The sequence below is a fragment of the Molothrus ater genome, chromosome 23 (genome assembly GCF_012460135.2).
Source record: "Molothrus ater isolate BHLD 08-10-18 breed brown headed cowbird chromosome 23, BPBGC_Mater_1.1, whole genome shotgun sequence".
NCBI classification, from domain to species: Eukaryota; Metazoa; Chordata; class Aves; order Passeriformes; family Icteridae; genus Molothrus; species Molothrus ater.
In genome coordinates, this window is record NC_050500.2 from 4756468 (window position 1) to 4780328 (window position 23861).

The 23861-nt window shown below is 41.7% G+C and overlaps 1 protein-coding gene across 5 annotated transcripts in view; it reads right to left on the reverse strand.

Annotated features, from left to right (window-relative positions):
* The window catches only part of VPS13D (vacuolar protein sorting 13 homolog D), a 101664-nt gene that overhangs the window by 9590 nt on the left and 68213 nt on the right, over nt 1–23861 (reverse strand). For all 5 annotated transcript variants that reach the window (XM_036396094.2, XM_036396092.2, XM_036396093.2 and 2 more), the window contains 2 exons: nt 12519–12651; nt 10100–10295 (listed from right to left, as the gene is read on the reverse strand). In XM_036396094.2, coding sequence (XP_036251987.1) covers nt 10100–10295; nt 12519–12651 — 329 coding nt within the window. The remainder of the gene's footprint in view (nt 1–10099; nt 10296–12518; nt 12652–23861) is intronic.

A 23861-nucleotide genomic window follows, 5' to 3' on the forward strand; every position in this document is an offset into this window, starting at 1 on the left:
TCAAGACAGACTGGAACCCATAAAAGTGTGAAGTAGATTATAGAGAGTAGTGTAGGTGTGTCACTGGGTGAGAAATTGAGGTTTTGGGATTTTTAGTGTGTTGTGGATGGCAGCAAGATGGAGGGCACAGGGTGTTGTCCTGGGTTTCTTCTCCATGGGTTTGGGTGGCATTTTGTAATTGGGCAGAAGAGTCTGCATTGCAGCTCTTTGGGATCAGTTACTGGGTTAAAAGGGAAAATAATGTAGGTGTCAGCTCTTAATTGGACAGTTTAGTCTGAAAAGCCCTTGGACCAAGAGATTGTGGCCATTTTTGTGGTGCTTTTCCAGCACGCTGAGCCTGGTGTGAACAGCGTGCAAAACTTTAGATAAAATAATAATAAACAAGAACCTGAAGACCAAAAGAATCCAGTGGGTCTCTCTTTCCTGACACAAGATTGCTCCAGGAGGGTCTCCCCAAACAGAGGAGCCCCCTGGGAGGGCCCAGCCTGAGGCCCAGAAGTCGGGGAATCAACAACAGGTACAGGATTCACTGGCTGGTCCCAGCACAGATGCTGTTAAGGTGTGTTAAAATGCACACATGGTGCAGTCAGTTGAGTGCTGGATTTGGCATCAGAACATCTCAGTTAGATGCAAGAATGTGTAAAATCACGGGCCAGACAGCTCCCTGCTGACTGCACATCTGAGGAAGCTCATATGCGCCGTTTATTCCAGCAAACGCATGGAATATATTGTGCTTGTTAAACGTGTTCCCCAAATGCTAGTTTCAGGCAGAAACATGCAAATAAATGGTGCCTAGGGTTAAAACCTCCCACTTACAGTTAAATCCCTCCTCTTTGGAGGGATCTCCCAGCTCAGATGCTGCAGACCTTTAGCTGACCCGACATGCCTTTAGGAGAGTACAGCATGCTCAAGGAGCAACTGTTTATCATGGAACTTGTTCCTGCCAGTTTCTTGGAGACAGAGCTTTTCTCCCCCTTGCCTTTTCTTTTGTACACCAGATAAAAACAAAATTAAGAATTATTCCCTGTGTTTGCAATTGTACATAACCTCATCGGGCTCCGAGTTCAAAAGGAATTGAGAAGAGATTAATTAAGACACGACTTAATTGTGACATCCATATTACAAATCCAGCATCTGGACAAGGTGTATGAGCTTGCAGTACAGACAAAGCACTGACACCAGCTGCACTCTGGGCATTAACTAACTCCTGGCACTTGCCCCACCTGTGCCTGGAACAGCTGTGCAGCAAAACTCACACTTTCTCAAGCACTTTGGTAACATCAAGCTTAAGAAGTTGACAAAACACAACACTGCCATCCCAGCTTCCAATTTCCCCCAGACTCCTCCTGTACTGATTACAGGGATGAAAGCAGCTGTCACCTTAAAGGTTTCTTGTCAAACCAATGTGTTGAAAAATGTTCCCATTCACCTCCTGACTCGATGTAAAATATGGCTCTCAGCAGGGATTTCCTGCAAACACCTGTCTGAGAACAGGAGCTGAGCATGCCTTAGTGAAACCAAAGTGCCCAGGACCAGAACACTGCTCAGCCTCAGGGCACTGTGTGAGGGTTTCAAATATTAAATACTGTCTGCTGCCAGGCAGGGCCTATAGCAGATGGAGCACTGCTTTTATGTGTGTGCCCATGGAAGCTCAGACTGATTTAGGCCAAAAGGGCCCTTAAAGCTCATCCTGTTCCATCCCCTGCCATGGGCAGGGACACATTCCACTGTCCCAGTTGCTCCAAGTCCAGTCCAAGCTGGCCTTGAGCACTGCCAGGGATGGGGAGTCATGTTTATAATGGTCTCATCAATGCTGGTCAAGAAATATCCAATTGTGGCAAATACAAACATGGTCACTTCAAGTGTAAAATATTTCAATCTAACAGAAATGCTTCCACACTGTATTCCTGCCTTTCTGGGAAAGGAAATCTACTTGGGGGAAAAAACCAAACCAGGGGCCCTGCCCAGCAACAGGACAGTGACTCTGGCTGTGCATGAAGGACTGTGTCAATCAACTCTAATTACTGGGTGTTTCTTCTCTTTCCAACCCTCCTTTTATATTTCTCAGTTACTACAACTAGGGCTGCAACAGGCACAGCTCTAGCACAAACCTCACCCAACAAAAAGCTACTCACCAGGTTTGTTTTGATTTTTAAAGTTTGCAGTTGCAAGAACGATTCAGATCAACTGGCTGTACTTACAAAACTGATAAAGAGCATTCCACATGTTAACAGCAACATTAGGTGAAAAAATTATCTATAAAAATACCAGCCACATGCTAAATGAGGTGACATCAAGGCAATAAATAGCTCCATCTGTATGAAAGAGTTTGCAGAACAACCCAGAAGACATCTCTGAACAAAAAAGTAACTATGGATGAAGTAGTGCTGAAATAAAAGCGAGTTGGATTTTTTTTTTCCTGGTTTAAAAAAAAAAAAAAAAGATCAGTTTTACATATTTTTCCACGATCACTTTATAAATCTGCTGCACATTAGAAATCAGACACACATGCACATTTTCCACAAGTACGGAAAGTTGAAGGTTTACATTTTACTAGCAAAGTGCCTATTTGTGAATGGCAGCAGTGTATATTACAGGCAGTGTGAGAGGGTTAAACAGGACAGCCTCGACTCTTTATAAACTTTTGCCCTCTGGATATGTACTCATTGGCTGCTGTACAAGACTCGAGCTGTATTACACGCCTTAACGATATGGTTCAACTGTCGGTCAGGCTCGGGGCTGGCGCTGGGCCAGACCGCAATCAATGGGACACAAACCTCCCCCTTTCAGATCATCACGAAGGCTCACATTATCTCCTTTTTGTCGTGCTGGTTAAATTTATGGAGCAGAACCCCGAAGCTGCATTCCTTGGCCTGGGCCGGCCCACGCGGGCCTCCCTTTGTTTGGTACTGTAAGGAGCGTGCTTTGGAGGATTGCGGGGTTGTTAGTTCAGGCACTGACTGTTTGCTCATGACTGAAATGAAAAGAGTTCAGGGGAAGGGCAAAAGGACAGCACAAGTGTAAAACCCCATCCCAGCAGGCCCTGGGCTCCCATCTACCGCCCCGGCCTGGGACTGAACACAAAACCTGATGTTGATGACAAAGGGGAGAGTCTGTCTGTCTGTCTGTCTGTCTGCTGACAGGTACCGGTCCTTCTGCACCTGAGCGGCACCTCCAGCTCTCCTGAGGTCAGGCAAGCCTGTAATTGCTACGTGTGGGGGTCCCAGCTGGTTTTTTTGGGTTTGGATTGAAGGTACTTGAGACAGTAATTTGTGCTCAAACTCAAGTGGTTTTATTTTTATTATTTTAATTTTTTTATTATTATTATTTTTATTAGTAAAACAGTCTCACTACTGTGAGTTTGGCAGCTTTTCATTAGAAGGCACAAAATGGCTAATAATTTCTTGTCACAAGGTTTTTTGAGACTAAACTCTTTGAGACAGTAATTTGTGCTCAAACTCAAGTGGTTTTTATTTTTATTATTTTTAATTTTTTATTATTATTATTTTTTATTATTTTTATTACTAAAACAGTCTCACTACTGTGAGTTTGGCAGCTTTTCATTAGAAGGCACAAAATGGCTAATAATTTCTTGTCACAAGGTTTTTTGAGACTAAACTCTTTAATTAAGAACTGACACTTGGATTATTTTCCCTTTTCAGTTAATAACTGATCTCAAAGAGCCAGCAATGAGGACTTTTTTGTCTAATTACAAAATGCCACCCAAACCCGTGGAGAAGGAGGAAGAAGAAGCATGAAGAAGAAACCCAGGACAACACCCTGTGCCCTCCATCTTGCTGCCATCCACAACACACTAAAAACCCCAAAACCTCAATTTCTCACCCAGTGACACACCTGCACTGATCTCTATAATCTATTTCACACTTTTGTGGGTTCCAGTCTATCTGGAGTTAGGAAACTTTCTCCATGAATGAGGGTCAGAGTCAGTGCTCCCTGGGGTCAGGGCACCCCAGAGCAAACACAGAAATATTCCCAGTGCTCTGGGTTTCCACAGCTGCATAAATCTGAACCTTGACTAAGCTGTCTTAAAACACTGCTTAAAAGTGGTATTAGTTTTAAAGCAGTGCTGTATCTCTTTGTTTGAAAATATAACCCATCAGTGCAAACAGCCACACAATTTAGCATTTCCAGCACTTCAATCACATGGAGTAGCCTCAGAAAACCTGGTATTTATGATGTAAAAAGAAATTCTAATAGGACACAAAATTACTGGACATACTGTATGGAGAGAAGATGTGTCAGTTCTTAATTGCATAATCTTAAAAGCCCTTGTACCAAGAGACTGTTGGCCACTTTGTGCCTCCTAATGAAAAGCTGCCAAACTCATGGTTGTGAGACTGTTTTACTGATAAGAAATAATAAACACCTCATCCCAGCATGAACTACTGCCTCAAGTGCCATCAATCCAGACCCAGGGAAACCCATAACTGGGACCCCCTACACTTTCCTGCTATTTTTATGAAGTGAAAATCCTAGAAAAAGGGCCAGAAGAGATGATGAAAACTCACAGAATGTGCACGAGATGTTTGTCAGGGCTGGGGCCTGAGCCTGACACTGGCCACAGCCTGCAGGGCTGTCCTGGTCCATGCAGCAGACACTGCTGGCCTGAATAAAGCCTTTGTTCCTTCCTGCTGGGCACATGCTCCCAACTTATCCCACCTCATTCCGAGCAGGCAGAACTGTGAACTGGACCTGCAAATACTTTATGGCCCAATCTTCGATGACTTTTAGTTGGTTCTGCTGATGGTCATGCATGAATATGATTTTTTTTCTTTTCCAAAGACTCTCAAATTCTGTTCTAGGAGGCACCAATGCAGACTAATTAAATCTGCAGCTCTCTGGAACTGTTTCCCACAAGGCAAGTGTTACACAGCCTACACCAAGACAGCAGCATCCTTTAGCAGAGATGCTGTGCTCTAAAAATCACAGTAATGCCAGGAAACACACAAAACACTAAGAAATGTTCCTTTTACTTTTTAGCCTTTGTGCTCTAGAGCTTTGGATGAAATAGAAGTTAGACAGAACATGCAGGCTCTAGAAATACAAAGATTTCCAGAAGACATAAAACTCTCTCCCTGTCTAGCAGCATTTGAGTTAACAGTTAAATACTGTGAAGTGGACACACAGAATAGGAATTCCACTTTGTGAAGCAAATATTTCATGTCACACAAAATTTAAGTAGCAGAATAAATCTGTAGTAAATCCAACAAGGGATTTATCTGCTCTTTTCAGAAGGAGGTTCATAATTGCTTCTATTTCTGATGGACTATGCCAGGCCAACATTACAGTGTCCTGGATTTAAGTGAATTGGAAAACATTAGTCACCTACTACAAATGTCTGTGTGCCCCAAGAAACTTTCCCATGGCCTCCAGAAATGTAGCACTGGAAAGGGAGCAAGTTCTGAACCCACAGTGTGTGTTTTCAGCCAGCTCTCCTTTCATACCTGACCAAATTCATACCACACAATGCACTTCCCTCATTAACTTGCACCTTTTCCAGACCACTTACTGCACACAGTAACATCAAACTGAATCTGAGCCCAGATTTCTGCACTGAAGCCAGCCCAGGCAGCAGCTTAACAGGAGCTGGGCATGGCTCACTGGATGCAGCACCTTTCAACTAAGGATGGAAATGCACCTGCTCTTACTTGGAACATCAGGGCACTGCTACCGTGGCACATGTAACAACATGGCACTAATGAAAGAAGAATGTAAACCACAAAATCCAGTTGGACACTGAGCACAGGAGGTTGGGCTGACAATGAGGAAAAGCCCATGGCTACAGCTGTGCAACAGGGAGAGGAATGGACAAATCTGCTCAAAGAAAACAGATTATCAGGAAGACCTGTTATCCCACTGGGAAAAAGAGCAAAGGATATGAAGGAAATCACACTGCTCAAGTAATTTATTGATTAGACTGATAAATACACTTTCTCTCTGGCTGCTAGGAAAATCTTAGGAAGGGCTTACCAGGATAGCAGCAACATCCCCTTGACCAGAAGGGCCCTTACATGACTGACATTATTGTGAAAACTTGTAAAGTCAGACCTAGATCAAGTCCAAGGTCAGGGCCAAGGCTGGAGCACATACAGAAGTGCAAAGGTTCAAACAACATTGATCTGTTCAGCTGAGACCCTCATGGCAGCACGTTGGCTGAGGTGGTCTCCACACCATTAGGTCCCCATTTCCAATTGCTCAGTGTCACTGATATTCCTGCTCTCAACCACGCTGCTTTTGAGCTCACAATGCAAATCACAGCTAACATAGAGATGGATGCAAAAAGGCAAAAAAAAATTGAGTTATAATCATCTGCTTTTGACATTGCATCAAACTTTGCAACCTCACTGCACAACTCTAAGTGATGAGCAAAGAACAACTAGCACAGGTTGCTGCTTTCCACATGAAGTACATTTAAAAGAATCAAATATTTACATAACAATTTTCTCTGACCATTAATGGTTTTCCAATCTCAAACTATTCTTTACTAATAACAGTCAGGTTCGTGGACAGAATTCATCAGAACTGGGGAGGTCACAGAGTTATCTACTTCTAATTTTCACATTGTGACTCAGAAAGGAACACAAACTCTTGCAGCAACAGTCCAAGAATAATCTTAAACTTGCACTGATCTGGCAGAAGCCTGAGAGAAAGCCATAAAGGCACTTTCCTGCACTACTTGTTAGGTTAGACACACGTCTAAATATAAATGTTCTTTACTTGTGCTGCACCAGGACGTAAAACACGTTTCTAGGCAAGAGCTCTCCAAGCATGTCCAGAGACATAACAGCTTTCCTGTTTTGAACTGGGCTTTAAAACTTTTGGCAGCATATGAAAAATATGGAAATAATCAGAACTGTTGTATGTGACACCGGAGTACTTGGAACACATAAAACCCTCTCAATAAAGGTATCGAATCACAGGCATTAACTGTTTATAAATTACATCTATGCTGTACTTTCACCAACTGCTTTATGCTCTCTTCTGCGTTAAATTTAGAAGTAAGAGAGCATCTTTATGATTAAATAATAAGTTTATAAGATTAGCCTTGAAAAAGTCCAGCCTAAAGTCAGATTAAAAAAATATTTAAACCAGTCACCTTTGAAAGTACCCCTTAAGGTCTAAAGCCTTCACCTGTGCCTCAGCCATGCTGCTCTGGCTCCATGTTCCCAACATAGGGCATGTGCCAGCTGCAGGAGTTCCAACACAAATCAACACATTTGAGGACAAAAAACACTCATGTCCATGTAGTCTGATCACAGGAACACATGCTGCAGACTGTTCCATTCCATTCAAGAATTTGATGAAGTGGATTTGCTGGAATTAGACTATGTCTTTTAGGAAAGCCAACAGCCTCAATTAAAATTCTTCATCCCACTCAAACCTGATCCAATGGTTAAAGTCAAGCAGCTGAAATTCAGAGCTTTTTTTAAAATTCAACCATGTAATTAGAGAATTGCAAGGGGCCTATAATTTACAGTTACGTATCCTGCTATTTAAATGCAACTTGCAATTAAATGGCTGAGTCAGCTTTGCAGCAGCACCAGGAACGTGCACAGGGTCAAACAGCTCTTGTCACACTCATGAACTCAGTCCTCAGGTGCTGGAATGTTGGGGGACACCAGGCAGATGATGGACTTTGGACCTGGTTAACATAAGAGATTTGATAACAGGATGCCTTGGCAAAAGCAAAGGGAACTTTGAAAATTAGACCTGGATTGCAAGAAGATTCAATCAAACGGGTTTGCCAGAAAAAGGAAATCCCATTAAACTCTGCAAGCAAGAGATGTTGTTATTTGCATAAGTTTGTGTATGTGATCTTAGCCTAATCACTGTAGTACACATTACCAGTCTCCCTGGAATAGTACATAAGTGTTTGTATCCCACAATAAAATTGGATTCTGATCACAGGGTCAGTCTCCCTGTCTCTCTCCATCTCCATCGCCGACACTCCACTGGAGCTCAGCTCCTGCCATGCATTTCCAGTCCCATCCTTCAGGGAAGGCTGCTCTTGTGTGCTGAGCTGGGAAGAGCCCACATGGCCCAGCAGGCTCCAAGCAGAGCCAGCAGCTCAGCCTTGGAACGCTGCTCTCCTGCCATTCCAAACCACACATACTTGAGCAGTGACAAACGCGCCGGGGGATAGCGGGACACGGCAGCCCAGAAAACAGACAGACCCCGTGTCCTGTGGGGCTTTTTAAACCCCCAAAAGAACAATCTGGCTCCTTCATTATACAGGCACGTAAAACCCACACACCAAACAAACCATGAATGCAAGGTTGCTTACAGATGGAGGTGGCATTTTTGTCCCACCTCTCCCCACACCCCTAACACTATCTACATATTCTCAAGTACATTTGTTTAGCTAAAGAAGGTTTTGATCAGACTTTTGTAGACTGGAGAATTGTAGTAACTGAGTAACCTGAGAAAGGTTGGGGCTTTTTTCCCATTTTTCTTTTCTTTCATCTTGTAAAAGGTTGTTGGGTCAGAAACTTAACAGACTGGGTGCAGACACTAAAATAATTTCACAATACTCATCTGTGACAACAGGATTTCAAAATCTAGGGGAAGCAAAAACATGGTTCAGCTCATCTGTCTTAACCTCTTAACTGACAGTTAACAAGGCAAAGAGAAATATTTCCCAAAGGAAGCACAAGCCCAAGTTCAGGCTGGCTGGGGATCTTCTTGCCCTCTCCCCCAGCTGCTGTCCAGTTTGCAACTGTTGATAACACCTACTGTGTACAGGCTGGACCTCACAGAAGCATGTCAAAACATGAATTTTAAGAATATGTTTCTTCAAATTACAATAGACACACAGCTGAACCAGAATTCCAGCTACCAGCATAGACAGGTGTGCTTCTCCCCCCCCTTTACATAAATCAGTCAACCTGCACAGTCACAAAATTAAGACATGCACAAGTGAAACACTGAATTTTCCCAGGGATGCATTTTGATTTCTCAGTTAATTTTGTCCATGCAAATACACTTACTAAATTTCAGTCCTTGACCTCTTGATTTTACAAATCAGGGTAAGTCCCAAATATGTAAGACACACATGTACAAACTTCCATTTTCAGAACAAAGCTCACCTAGGGTAATTCTTCAGGCTTCCTGCACCTCACTCACACTTCATCAGATTTATTGTTTACTGAAACCCTGATGTAGACCCTTCAGAATTCCAAGAGTGGCATAATAAAATACAGAAAACGGACAAGCCAAATGGGAAGACAAAACAAGCAAAAACCCCAACATTTTTCAAGCATTTTTCTCCAAGCTTTCTGACAATAAAACCTACTTAGTGCTTTCTTTCACTTCAGCACAGAGGTCTCATGTCATGCAAGAGGACTTCTTGGCACAGTAATACAAAGGAAGCTCTTGGCCACAAAGAGCACAAAGACTCTTCTCTCAGAGCAGCCCTTTCAGAAATTGGTCCTTTCCCTCTGCCACACTCACAGTCAGTGCTAATAAGCACTTATTTATTTTAAGCAAAACCATCATGACTTTGCTGGGCCCACATTACAACAGCAACTGACCACAGGAAGAAGCCAAAGCATCCGTCCTGATGTGCTGACACCTCACAGCCACAGGAGCAAGGGCACATGCACATAAGGGCACACAGCCAACCCCTTTCATAAGTGAGAACTTTGCACTGAATAAAAAATTAAAACATAGTGGCACTATATTGATGACAGAGCTCTTCAAACCTTTCAATAACTGTTTTCTACAGTGAAATGGAAGCTGGAGGTAGAGCAGGGAGAACTTCATTTCAACTCTGTGCGTATTCAGTAGTAGGAGTATAATTTTTAGCCTTTCTAGTAATTTTGCTTCATCTAATGGTGTAGGTTAATAATTCCTAGTTTATGTTGTAGCTTTTCCAGGCAAATTTCACTCTTGTTAAAGTATCAACAAATGCCATCTATTAAACAAAAAGCAAACGGAACGCAACGGGCTGGTAACAGCTCACGTTAACTCTGCTCATCGCTGCTTTGCCTGAGGAAAGGGAATCAGTTCAGAAGTTGCAGCAGGCATTAAAACACAGTTTTAGAGTATTATTGACAAGAAATCCCAGCTGGGGGCTGACCTGGGGCCGCTCAGGGTCGTGGTGTCCCTCAGCGCCTGCGCGGTTTCCGAGGCGAAGTCCAGCGCTCCCGCCACGGGTTTGGTGACGGTGCCCACCAGCCCCTTGCCCAGGCCAGATATGAAACCACTGACCCCTCCTTCTGTTTTCACACCTTCCACTGTTGATGTTATCACACTTGTCAATCCTCCAACGATACCTGCCAAAGACAGCAGAGAAGTCCAAAATTATTGGTTCTAGAACTTCCAGAACCTCATCCACCTGATGCTCTCTGCTATTGTATTTGGGGGGATGCCCTGACAAAGGAAGGAATGATGAATGTGACTTCATGCTCTCAGAAGGTTAATTTATTATTATATTAAAGAATGCTATACTAACTATACTAAAGAATACAGAATGGATACTTATTGAATGCTAAAAATATAATAATGAAAACTCCTGACTCTTTCCAGAGTCTCGACACAGCTTGGCCCTGATTGGCCATTGAGTGAAAACAACTCAATGAAACAGTCACCTGTGGGTAAACAATGTCCAAACACATTCCAAAGCAGCAAAACACAGGAGAAGCAAATGAGATAAGAATTGTTTTCCTTTTTCTCTGAGGATTCTCAGCTTCCCAGGAGAAAAATCCTGGGCAAAGTGATTTTTCAGAAAATGTGAATGCCACACTCTGCCTACACGGTTTATTGTGCATTTAATTTAACACACAAACTTTCAAACTCAATTACATTAACCAATAACTTTATACTTTGTATATGTAGTATACATATGCATATGTACAAACCGTATTATCCCACAGAAAAATATTTAATGAATCATTAAATACGTGTATTTAAAAGTATTTCTATAGTGGTTCATTTCCAGCTGCACTTACACCAAGAGTCCTCATCTATTGCACAGGTTAAGTGGTTACTTAGGATGTGATAAAATTCCATCACCACAAAAGCTGGTACAATTTGAGACAGAAAACAGTGTGCATTTCTCCACTGGATGAAGTTAATTATTTTAAACTCGTACTTTAAATGTCTTTAAAGTAATTTTAAGTGACTTTAACTGTGATGCTGCTGACAGACATTTTTGTGCACATTTCCCTTCCAGAGAACTTCAATGCTCTGAGAAATCAAGCACCTACTGAGGTTTCAAAAGACTTGGAACAGTTCACATTATCTGAGAACACCCTTTGGAGATTTCACATCTCCATGATTAAAATATCAGTTCCTAGTGCCCAGGCTGAAGCACTCACCTGCCCAGCTTCCAGCAGCGCAGGGCTCCTCTGAGCTCTGTAAGTACAGACCAGGCAGATCTAAACTGCCAAACTCAGGAAGCACAAAGTGTTTAAATCTCTCCTCTTGAGTAACTAGAGTTTATGATTAAATCCTGTCTGTTGAAATGTAGTAATTAGCAGTTCCTTTATTTTTTAAAAAAAAACTGAATGGGAAGCATTTAAAAATGCCACAGACTTAGGACTAGAAGAGTCACACTAATTACTGGATAATGCAATACAGTGAAGTGCTTTTATAATGGACTTTTCAGCAGAGATTCAGATAATTTGGATTTCCTGTGTTTCTACCAATTTATGGCAGACTGTTCAGCACATTAGTGTGAGAGGAACCTTTCATGATTCATTTCACACCTACCCAGTGTCTCTGTGTGACCAAAGCAAAAGAACTTTTCTCAGCATAGGAAAAAATCCTCTTTTAGTCAAAGCCAAATCAGCTTTGCACAGGCTGCAACAGTTACATTTAACATTTAAATAACTGAGCCAAGATGATGCAAAATATAAATATTTGATTTAAACTTGGCTTGTATTGATTTAACCTTCTTCAACAGATAAATCACGAACTAAATCGATGTGAAGTTCTGGCCAAATTAAAACTAGTCCACTACCCTTTACACAAATAAATGTCTCCAGTTCCTAGTACACTGAAAAAACCCACAAAATAACTCAACTGGTGAAATGTAACTTTAAACTGATGCACTGATTCCAAGGAAACTCAGGTTTCTGGAACTAAAAGCAAATATAAGAAAGCTATAACCTAAGCATACTAATTTTTTTTTTTTTAATGTCTGGACCTCAAAAAAAAAACCTGTTTCTGTGGGTATTTTATGCCTCTACAAAACAATGGATGTTTTGGATGAACTTTCTTTGTAATTTTCATTTTAATTTAAAAATTAATTTTCATTTCAACTTAAAAATGCTTTTACTTGCAGTTACATGTGAAAAATCCTGATTATTAAATGTAGTTTCTGTTGACTTGAAGACCAAACAGTGCCCCCACCCTGACCTGCCAGCACTGAAATTCAAACATAAAGCCTCTGACAGCTCCACTGCCCAGGCTTCTAGCAGTAACACCCACTGTCCTCTGCAATCTGATCATGCCTTTTAAGAGAGAAACAAGTTAAAATTACAGCTAAGGGTTACCATGTGCAAGTCCATGGATTCCAGCCACCAGGTGCTCCCCACTGGTTGCCGCATGGTATCGGATGTATTCCCGCTCTGTCTGGTGCCTGTTATCCATCATCTTCCCCAAACCATCCGACAAAGTCCCAGCAAACTGCAAGAGAAGACCCTTTCTGTTACTGGAAGAACGGAAGCTGTTTCTCCTAAGTAGATTCACTGCAGAAAATTCTTGGATCCTACTTGTGAAATGCACAACTCATTTTGATACATAACAGAATCCATCCAATCCTTTTGCCATGGAGAAAGCTCAGAATTATATCAACAATTATAGCAACTGGAATGCTGAAGTGACAAGGAGGTGCCCCAGCTACTGTGGCCAAGCCAAAACAAACCAAGTCTGTGAAAGATGCACTGAAAGCAACTGCAACACCTCAAAACCTAAAATAAATGTTATTTAGAGAGAAAGCTTTTCCTCTGCAAAGATATGTGCAAAGCTTAAAGGCAAATATGCCTCTCATGAAACTACAACATTTCTAAGAGCTAATTAAATTCTTTTCAGTAACTCAGAGTAGAAGTGGCTGTGCTGTAGAAAGAGTGGGATCCAGGGCACACTCATGCACAGTGTGGGGAGATCCCTGACAGGATTCCCAGCTGTGCTGGAAGTGTTGTCCTGGTTTAAAGGACAGGTGTCTGCCAAGGAAGGCAGGAATTGGAGAATGCAACACCCCCTTCCCTCCAAATTATTGTAACTTTGAAATGACTGGACTTTAGGAAAAGATTTGGTATACTAACGTATATTTTGCCTCTCATTATCATTTCTTAGGCAACAAATGGGAGAAAATTCCCTGAGAGAAAAAAAAAATAAGAAAAAAAAATCCTAACTTCCAGCAAGTGTCCACAGGTATCAAACCAAAAGCTCAGGAGGAACCCTGAGTGTGTGTGTGGAGCATTTTGAGTCCTTACACTTACCTTGAAAAGTGTGGGGGAGGACTGGAGACATGCTCCTGGATGAAAGGGAACATTATGTCCAAACAGGATTTGTTCTGAGAACTCTGACCATTGCTGTGAGCGAGTCAATGCAAAAGCACCAAATAAAAATGATCTATTGTGATCTGCTGACCTTTAGTCTAATGTAATCAGATAGAAACCAGAAGCTTGGTGGAAGGAGGAAGGCAAGAAAAGGAGACAAAAAACCTGAAACCTTGCCTTGTATTTAGGATATTATGAGAGAAAAGGGCTCCTAGAAGGAATTTTCCTGGAACACTCTCCAAAAACGATCTGGTTTTTGATTATGTGTAGTTGGACACCTCTTGTACCACTATCAACTATCACCATTTGTATCTCCTTTCAAGAAATTAACAGCCTTCATCCTCTCCACCCCTGTGGAAGGAAGATCATTTAAAGCTTTGTTGTGTGTTTGACTGGGGCTGGGGAATGGACCAGGTGCCACAGGAATGGCAAAGACACTCAGGGTGCTGATGTCCCCAGCCCTGCAGGACAACAGCTCTTCCAGGACAAGGAGCTCCTGTGCAAAGGACCAGCCTGTGTCTCATGGACCATCCCCTCTGCACCCACAGCAGCTCCAGCAAAACCCTTCCCTGGCTCAGGTGTGCACCAGAGGACAACTGAGACCTGCTGTGAAACCCTGATACACTGAATATTAAAAAGGAACCAGACAAACAGTTCATTTATGGGCCCAGTGCCACAATGAAGGTCCCCTCCTTTCTCTGCTATTTCTTCTAAGGCTGTGTTTCTTTTTCACTAATGACACAGTGTCCTGGTCTGGAACACTCCTTTTCAGCTTAAAGACAAACCAGTCCAGTGGCTCTCATTATCTAAACAAATAGATTTTAACAACAGGGATGAAAATGAAATCCCATGACCTTTCTTGTGACTTCATCATATGGAGACTAAACAGTGAGCATGGACTGAGTTACTTCTGACCTTGGTATGAACTTAATGCAGATGTTATTTAAAAAAAAATAGCCTAGAAATACAAACTGACCTGAAGCTATCTATGAACTGTGTTTAAGGTTAGGGTTTTTTTCCTGGAAAAATACTTTGCTTATGTGGATTAGAGTAGCTGCTATAAAGACTGAAAGGCTCAACAGCTCTTCAAAATTCAAACCTCATTACAGAATCTCTCAAGATCTGAAAATGCTTTTTCAAGAACGTGTTTTAGAAGTTACAGTAGTGCATGATTGGGCAATCAGCCAGAAGGAATAAACCAACTTATTGATGAGAATTGGTAACCTCTCTTTACAGCTTTCCCCCCACCTGCACCCACATTTTCCAGCTCCAATACCCCAGCTCTTCCTGTGAATACAATCCAGTCTTTCCTCAAATATCCCTTCCTCCATTACACAGAATCTGACACCTAATTGTCAATGGTAATCCTGTTTATATGTAGACAGAATTTTAATGTAATTGTGTATTTTTCTTAGTAAGGAGGAAAAAGAAAAAAAATCCCACGCACATAGTTTAAAAATCAAACTCCATTAGCTGTAAACCCAAAGTTAAACAGGGACATTTTTGTTTGTGTTATTTAGAAAATAGCATTAAATTACAGAAGCAAGCAAAACACTTTAAGGATTTTAAGGTACCAAACATATCATGAAGGGTTTCCATTCTGCCCTGATTCAGGTGACAAAACCTGAAGCCAGCACACGTTAGTTACAAAACATGAACTTCATGTTGAATTGTTTAATTACATTTTGAAGCAGCTCCTTCTCCCCCCTCCCCTAGGACTGTTTGTTTCCTGGCCCCATCTAACACAAGACTGCAGCCAGAGCTTTGTCACCATTTGCAAAGCAAGGGGTTTCCTCAGTGAGCACAGTGAGTGGGTCCCTCCTGAGCCAGTTCCAGCTGGACCAGCCCTGTCCTGCTCTGTGGAGCTGAGTTTGTCAGTTAGGGGTGAAATGCCAGGGGAGAGAAAACAAGGGGATGTTCCAGGCATTGGGAAGGGCTGCTGGGCAATGGGGCAACTGTGTGAGGTTTAGACTGGTATTTGAATAAAGGTGCAGACTGTGGTGTCAGAGTTACCCTGACTCCTGATCTGAATCACACCTACATCCATCCTCATCAGCCACTACAGGTGATAGCACCTGAGTGAAATAAATACCTGCTGGGGATCACAACTGGACACTGCTTTTTACGTTTCTGTGCACCTCAGAAATACTTACCCTGAAATGGTTTTTGAAGTCTGTTGCAGTTAACAGGATTGTATCTACCTATACAATAAGGAAATGAAGGATTTCTAACATTAAAAACCCACAACTAACAAAACACCTGCACAACACCTCCTGCCCAGTCTATCTAGGTTATAATCACTGTATTGAGAACAAGTTCCTCAGCTGTTACCTCATGATCAGAAACCTAAGCCAGCATTAGAAATTTAAGGAGTTTAAGTCCAGCTTAAGCTCTGAAGGGAGATTTGAACGAGCTGAAGCACAAAGGCAGATTTACCTTTGTCCCCTGTGTCTTGCTTTTAGATCCTCCTTCGGGGAGTGCAATATCAGCTGCTGAGGTTGAGGTTTTAAAACTTGTGAAAGAGCAGAGATGGTGCCTGATTGAGCTGTTAACCCAGTCACACAGCAAATAGGCTCCAGATAAATGAAGGTGACACCAAAAGTTCAACCCACCCTTGTCTTCCTCAGCTTTTGTTAATAAGGTGTGACCTGGTAACTTCAAAGCCTACTCAAGACCATGTAAATGCCAACAGAACTAAACACAACAGTCTGTGGAACAAACATAAAACTAATCAAGGGACTTGTAAAAACCAGCTCCCTCTTCTCTACCCTAATTTTCATGAGTTCTTTGCCTGTTTGCTGATGAAAAAAATAAAAATTAGTCACTTGGTGATTTATCTCTGCATTCTTCCCATTTCAGACATCCTTTGCCTTGCAAACAGAACTGCAACATCATACATTAGTTTCAGCTAAGGGAAGGTACCTGCTTCCAGAGCAAAAGGCTCCTGTGTTTCTGGATGAAGCCAGTCTGCACAAGGCACGTGTAGAAGTGGGGATTTTATTGTCCCCTTGGCCTCTTCAAACAGAGGGGAATAGGAGCCTTTCAGACTGCTCATTTAAAGTTCTGTCATTTTATGTACTAAAAATATTTCAACTTACCATCAGGATGTATTGTTTAATGCTTTGACAGAAGGAGAACCCCTCCTAAAAGGCCCAGGTAGCTGAGCATTTGTTCACCTCCATTCACAAGCTACCCTCTGCCTCCTGTCACCCTGTTTGTTCCCAGAGCAGATGGTTCTTCCTGTACTTTCCTTCTCCAGAGGGACACTGATCTTTTCTTCCAGATCTACACTCTAAAGACACCTGGATACCTGGATTTTGTCCCACACCAGCTCATGTATGATATGAAGCTACTGACTGGTGACATACAGCAAGCAGAGAACAAGCCCCACTTCAGCCCAGCTGCTGGAACATAAACTCATCCTCCTGAGGAAGGTGAAATCTGACATTTTCCCCCAAGTCCCAGGACACTGTGCTACTGTGCACATGCCTTTGGATGAGCATGCTAACACTCTTAGCCCTCCACAATCACTGAAGATGTTACTGCACTTCTGCCAGCCTGGACCATGCTGGGGTCAGCCTCCTCCTCTGCAGATTCAAGTAAATCAATGATTCATCATTTCTTGTTTTACATTTACACAGTGTCAACAATGAATACCAACTATTCACCAAGATCTGCAAAAGCAGATGAAATACTATCTGTACCAGAAACTGATTTATTCGTGTTTGGGGTTACTTGGTCTTTTGTTTTTCTTTTTAAAGGCACAAAAATTAAGGAAGTTTTACCACAAAAACCTTTTACCACTGACTACATATCCCTTGCTGTTTCAAGCAATAGAAGAAAAACAAAACCACCCATATACAGTTTTTGTGAACCAAAGCTGGTGCCAAACAATTAAGGCTTATGGGGCACAAAAAGAATTCAGAGCAAATGAAAACTCGACTTTGGACTGCTTGTTCCCTCTAAGCCAGATGCATGAAGCACACAGCATGGAAATAAGTTTTAAGTAATCTTTTAAAGTCTTTTTAAGCTCTTGGCACTGCCTGGTTCTCTAAGGACATCCCAAAAGGATAAATACACAATTATGACCTGAGTCCAAACATTCCATTGTAATTCTAGCATCAGAGAACAGTACATTTACAAATATTATTGACTGAGCAAAGCAGAACATTCCAAGATGGAATGTTAAGGGAGAAAGTGATGAAATTAAATATAGATCACTTAAAATTTCTGTGCAAACCTCACAATGAACAGTGTTTAAAAAAGAAACCAAAGGGTTTATTTGGTTCTCATCTTTGCTTTGCAGAACTCATCTAGAAAGGAGTTCAATCCTTCGTGGTCACTTGTGTTGCAGCAACATCATTAAAAATCACCTTTATTCCTACAACTCAATAACCTGTTAAAGGTATTTTAGAGGAAGCCAATTTTTATGCTGCTGTTTTTGTGCTGATATCTGATAAATTACAAGTTACAAATCAAGCATTTGCCTACGGAGGCAAAAAATCCTCACAATGTACATGTTCCAGGCTAAGGAGACATATGTGTATGCTGTTAGGATTTGTGGCTAAAAAAAGTCATCCTCAAATCTTGCTGCTATTCTTTGGAAAGTGCAAAAATCAAAAAGCCCTGCCAGATTCTTGGATATACACAAGGACTGGGTGCAGTGGGACAGATAAAGTTGTCCAGTAAATTCTGCAGCCTAAATTCCCCTGCTTTTACTGCAATGTCTCAGGATTGATATGTAATATAGTTCTGTGACTTACCATAAAAATAACTTTTAGAGCAGCTTCTTGGCTCATCAGTACACACACTGTTATAGAGTGGAAGCAGTATATATTCAATTTTACAAATTGGCCATCAGTAGGCACAGATAACAAACACAGCTTCCTCCCTTCCTATCACCGTGGTCAATGGTGTGTTATACTGGGACTGAAAAGTAAAATGCCTTTATTTGAAGACATAACAGGTGTTTGTTTGCCAGGTTTCAAATGAAACTGTTCCCCAAAGTATTTTTGCAATGTCTTTGGTCAGCCTCTTAAGAATTACTTGGGGCATTCCAGCAGGGAAGATTGTGAATTCAGTTATATTTACATGGTCTAGACTTGTACATTTTCCTTTACACATCAAGACAGACCAGGTGAACTCTTTGATCCAGTCCTAACCAGAAAGGACAGTTCAGGCTGAGCCTCCAAGGCTTTATAACCCAGCCAAGCTGTGCAGAGAGAAACGAGCCCTGGCACTCTGAACAGCACCAACACACTCTTAATTTAGAAAATACTAAATCAGCAAAAAGGCTGATAATCAGCTTCTCATTTTCAGAGCAACATAAACTTTGACCCTCTCCAAATTAACCGACAACCACGAGAAGCCGCCGGCTTTTCCTACTGAACAAACACGTTCCTTGAGATTCCCCGCAGCACTCCCCACCCCTATTTATGACATACGCCCAAAGTAAAGGCGCTTTAATTAGCTCACATCCCATCGTTAACTGAGCTTCCTAATGCGTGCTGACAAGGGCTGCTGGCGGCCCGGGAACCCCCGATGGGCCGGGAGGCCCCGGGGAGCTGCGCCCGCCGTGCCCCGGCAGCGGGGCCGCTTCCCCCGGCACCTCCCGGGAAGCAGCAGCGGCAGCGGCGGCGGCGGCAGGTGCCCGCTGGCAATAGTTTTGTGTTACAGGGCCTGAATGAGTGAGTGATCCCTGCAGGAACCGCCGGCTGTTTTCACAGACACACAAGGCAGTCAAAAGTCCACAGCGTGAACTTGGAATGACCCCAATTGCGGAGTCACTGGCGGGTTCATCTGGAGGACAACTGTGCTTTATTAAACAACTAATACTCTTAACAGATAATTCCCCTCCCCCCGGCCTTAACTCTTACCGAACCTGAAGGTCTTCGTGTTTGTTTATTTTTTGGGAATGGAATTATTTGCCCTCCTCCCGCCCCCGCCTTCCTTAAACCCCTCAATACACTGAAAATCAGAGAAAAAGCCTCAAGAGATGCAGTACCGTGAGTTGACAGGTAACAACAAAGAGAGACCACATTAGGTTTGGTTTTAACATCATCTTTCCCAGCTCTCTTGATTTTGATTTCCAAAAGCATTTCCATCTGCACTAACTGCAGCACTTAGGCTCTTTCCAGACAATTTATTTTTCTGCCATGACCACCTGTGACCACACTTGGGATCTGAAAGAACCTCCTGTTTAAAAACTAACAGGCTTGCCATGTTTCTAGATATTTTGAAGGAAGGCCCAAGCAAGCACATTAATTGGACCTGCCATCATGCGTGTGTGTGTAAAGAGTGAACAACTCTGAGCTGTTTGGATCCCCTGCACATACAAACGCTGTTTTCACTCCTCATGGATACACAGCCAAGGAGCTTCAAGTTGAAGTCTGTACTGTTTAATATTCAACTGCACAACTTTAAATACACAGTAGGGAGGTGCAGTCAGCCATTTATCAAGACTGAAATTATGAATTTCAAACCCACACCCCATTTTTTCTCCTTCAGATGCTAATGGTGATATATAGGATAGATGTGCCTGTCTGACATGTAACCACTCAAGAACTGCAGGTTAAAACTAAATTTCATTTCATCTGTGATAACTGCTTATTTCCAGTGTCACAGTTTGTGACTTGGCAACTCTTTGCATACCTCATTTTAAATTCTCCCTTGCTCACTGAATTCTCCAATGAGTCAGCAAAACAGGAACAGTGCATTTTATTTCACAGCAAAATCAGTTGGTAACTGCTTTGAAATGAAGCTCTAGAGCTGGTGTGAAACCTAGAGCTCTCTAATCTCTCTTTTTTCCAATTGTCCAATGGTCACCTGTACATTCTCCTATCCAGCTGTGCACCTCCATGTGTGCAGTTGCTGCATTGTTACAGGACTCTCGTGCTCAATTGAGCAATTTCTCCTGGGTAAGGCTCATCCAATGTGTAGTTTGCTTTTGAATGGGGTACATTTAGGCCATTAAGTCCACATTAAACCAATTCTTCCCATAGAATATATCACTATTTCAGTTCAATCTACCCATACCCATTTCTCCACATAAAAATACACTGGAGTAAAGTGTGTTCACTTTGTGCAAGAAGCTTTGCAAAAGAAAGGCTGAATTTAAACCAAATTGAGAAGAAAACTTTTAACCTAGATGCTGGCCACACACGTTTTATCCCATGGTACAAATGAAAACCAGGAAGAAATACTTCAAACTTCTCAAAGATGATCCTTTATCCCAAAACCTCTTTCAAAGATACCAGTTACAGATACCAGATGTTCTGCACATTAAAACTGACACTTTCCATGGCTTTTGATTGCCACTAATTGGTCATAAAACTTGCTGTCTGTTCAAACTGGCAGGAAATGGGGAAATGGCCTCATCTGTAATATCCCTCATGTACTCAGCATTTCTGCCTGGGAATTTCAATTGCTTTCCATATCATAATCTACACATCTTGATACAGATTCTCACTGCTCATGTGAAGCTGCAAATCTGTGGATGAAATGCAAGTTAAACTGAAGATGATCTGCAGTGCTACCTGGACAGGCTGCAGGAGCCTCTATGCTACACTGGGAAAGAAAGATTACACAGAAGAAAATGCAAAAAAAGCTACATTTGACCCAAACTGTACAAATCACAGCTGGAATAGAAAAAATTACAGTAAATCCCACAATTTCAATACCTCAACTACCCTTTGTAAGGAATGACTGCCAGCTTTCCTGAAGGAAAACACGAATTCTAATCTGTAAGGTTGAAGATGACATGTATTCTGGCCTTCCTCACCTTTATCCAGTGAGACTAACCACACACATTCTGCTCTCAGGAGTTAAGGAAAAGAGCAAGGAATCAAACAAACACCATGAAAATACAGAGCAGCAGGACACTCAGCAAACTCAGAACCCAAACACCACCAGGACCTTTCTACAGCATCACTGGATGATTCTGTTTAAGACTCTTCTGAGGAAAACACCACCATGTATTTCTTTCTCAGGCTTCAGATACAAAGGCTTTTGTTAGAAGTTCCCTGACACAAAGATATAATTTTGTTTTCAGCTACTTCCTTGGCATTTTGATGTTGCTAGAGCTTAGCTGCAGTTAGTCCCAAGATGGGAGAATGGTGGCAGTTCTTGCTTCTGAATGAAAGAGGAGTGATTGATTAAATGAACAAAAAACCACTTTAAACAAAGGCAATCATCTGCTTTGATTGTTTTAGAAACCTTTCTGTCTGTTTTGGACAGAGCCTGCTCAAACTGGACCTTCCTTCTGTGCTCTGGTACAGCCACTTCTCATTGTGGCTACTGCCAACTTTGTTGAAGTTAACATTCATGCAAGTCAAACACTTGTTCAAGATTTGTTTTTAAATAATCCCTTTATTACTTCCTCTTTATTTTCCATTCAGTTATCTTTATCTTCCTGTCACTGCCAACCACTCGAGATTCTGCTCTGATTTATCTTACAAGGAGGGTTAAAATTCACATTTCCCTTTGTGTTGCTTTCATGCTCCTGTTCTACAAATGCCTCCAGGCCAAACACTCACCTGGAGCATCCTTACTGCTCTTAAAGTTTTCTTATCTGGTTCTAACACCTCACCTCTCTTCCTTTCTCTGTTAAGCACCTCTGCCATCACTCTGAACTCAGCTGAAATAAATAGATGGAATGCAAGTCCAGGGCAGAAAGGTTCATCAACCATGAAAGAAAACAGACACTCAAATGCCATTTGCTGCAACTCTGCTCTAGGGAAGTTTTGGCATCTCAGGTGCCTCCTTCTGGAAGGAAGCCTGGCTCCCAGAGCCCTGCATGCTTCCCAAAAACCTAACAGGGACCTGCAGCTCTGACTGATGGCTTACCTCTCCTTAGGAAGCCTAACTACAATGGAAACTTCAAAGTTCAATATGAAAACTAAGCTCTTCCATGAAGTTCATGAAATTCTTTTTCTCAAGGGGAAGGGAGGTACACAACAATTATTTCCATCCTATATCCTATGACCTAACAGAGTCATAACAGCTACACTACTATTTGCTCATAATTCCTAAAAGATAAGAGAATTTATGGTGGAAAGAAATCAGAGACATTAAATACAGTATTGACAAGCTGTGAATCTTTTCAATCCTTTCCCACCAGCAGAACACCTATTTACCAGTGATAGATACAACCACACTTATTTTCCATTTGGAGAACACAAGCTACAGAAGAGTTTTGTTCAGCTGCTAATTCAGTGTTCAATATTCATTTCTAATTGAAACACATCTGAAACAGGGGAAATTTAGGATTTAGTTCTATCATGCCTAACGGGGGAAATAAAAAAAGTGTGGATGCCAAGAATGTGAGACATTTCCAGGCATATGGCAACTATAGAAGGCTCCATTCAGAGGGAATGTAATTCCCTCTGGTGTCTATATTTAGGATCAAAGAACTTTTTAAAATACAGAACTTGGAATCTCCAAGGGATAAAGCTACAAAACTGTCTGTAGTGAACTTTATTTAACCTAAGGTTTTGTGCCAATTTAAATACACTGCAGCTCTCCACTTGAAAGAAGGCATTACCCACTGCATGCTCTGAAATGCATGGAAAAGCCATTACAGGGATAATCAGCACAACTATAAAATAGAAAAGCAATAAAATGACAAAACCAGATACAACTCCAATAGCTTACTTCTCGATTCAGTCGAGCAGTGTTACTTTAAAAGCCATGATTATAGTATTACTCTTTGTTTATCTATCTACTCACACCTCAAGAGCTAACTCATCTTAAAATCTAGGATAGATTTTTATTTTAGACACTTCATAAGTCAGGTAGTCAGACAATCAAAATGGAGATTTTTCCCAGCCCTCAGTGCCTGTGCAGGACACAGGCTCCTCTGGTTTTGGCTGCTTCAGTTACCAGATCCACAGAATGAGCTGCAAAGACAAGAGCCCTCTGTGGCACAGCTGGATCAGGTGAAAATTTATGCAGTGAAAATATACTTAAAAATACCTTCCTGGAGCACCAACAGCAAGATAAAAATGACCTATTGTTTCAGTTTTGTTTCTCTTGACTAACTCAAATTATTTTTTTCTCTCCACATTATTTTCTTTACCAATACTTCACATATCCTAGACACACTCATAAGGCACAAAGAAGGTAAAACAGAAAGTAAAAGACAAATTTCTGTGTTGTACCATGAACATAACATATCCCAAACTCAACTTGAAATGCCAATTTTTTATCCTGTGGACATTCCTGGCTTAGTTTTCGAGCAGATTTAAATGCCTGCAAGCAGTGCAACACATAAGGAAGAATTCAACCTGACTATTTGAGCCTTTTGTCTTCTATGCAGCAGAATTAAGATTCAACCTT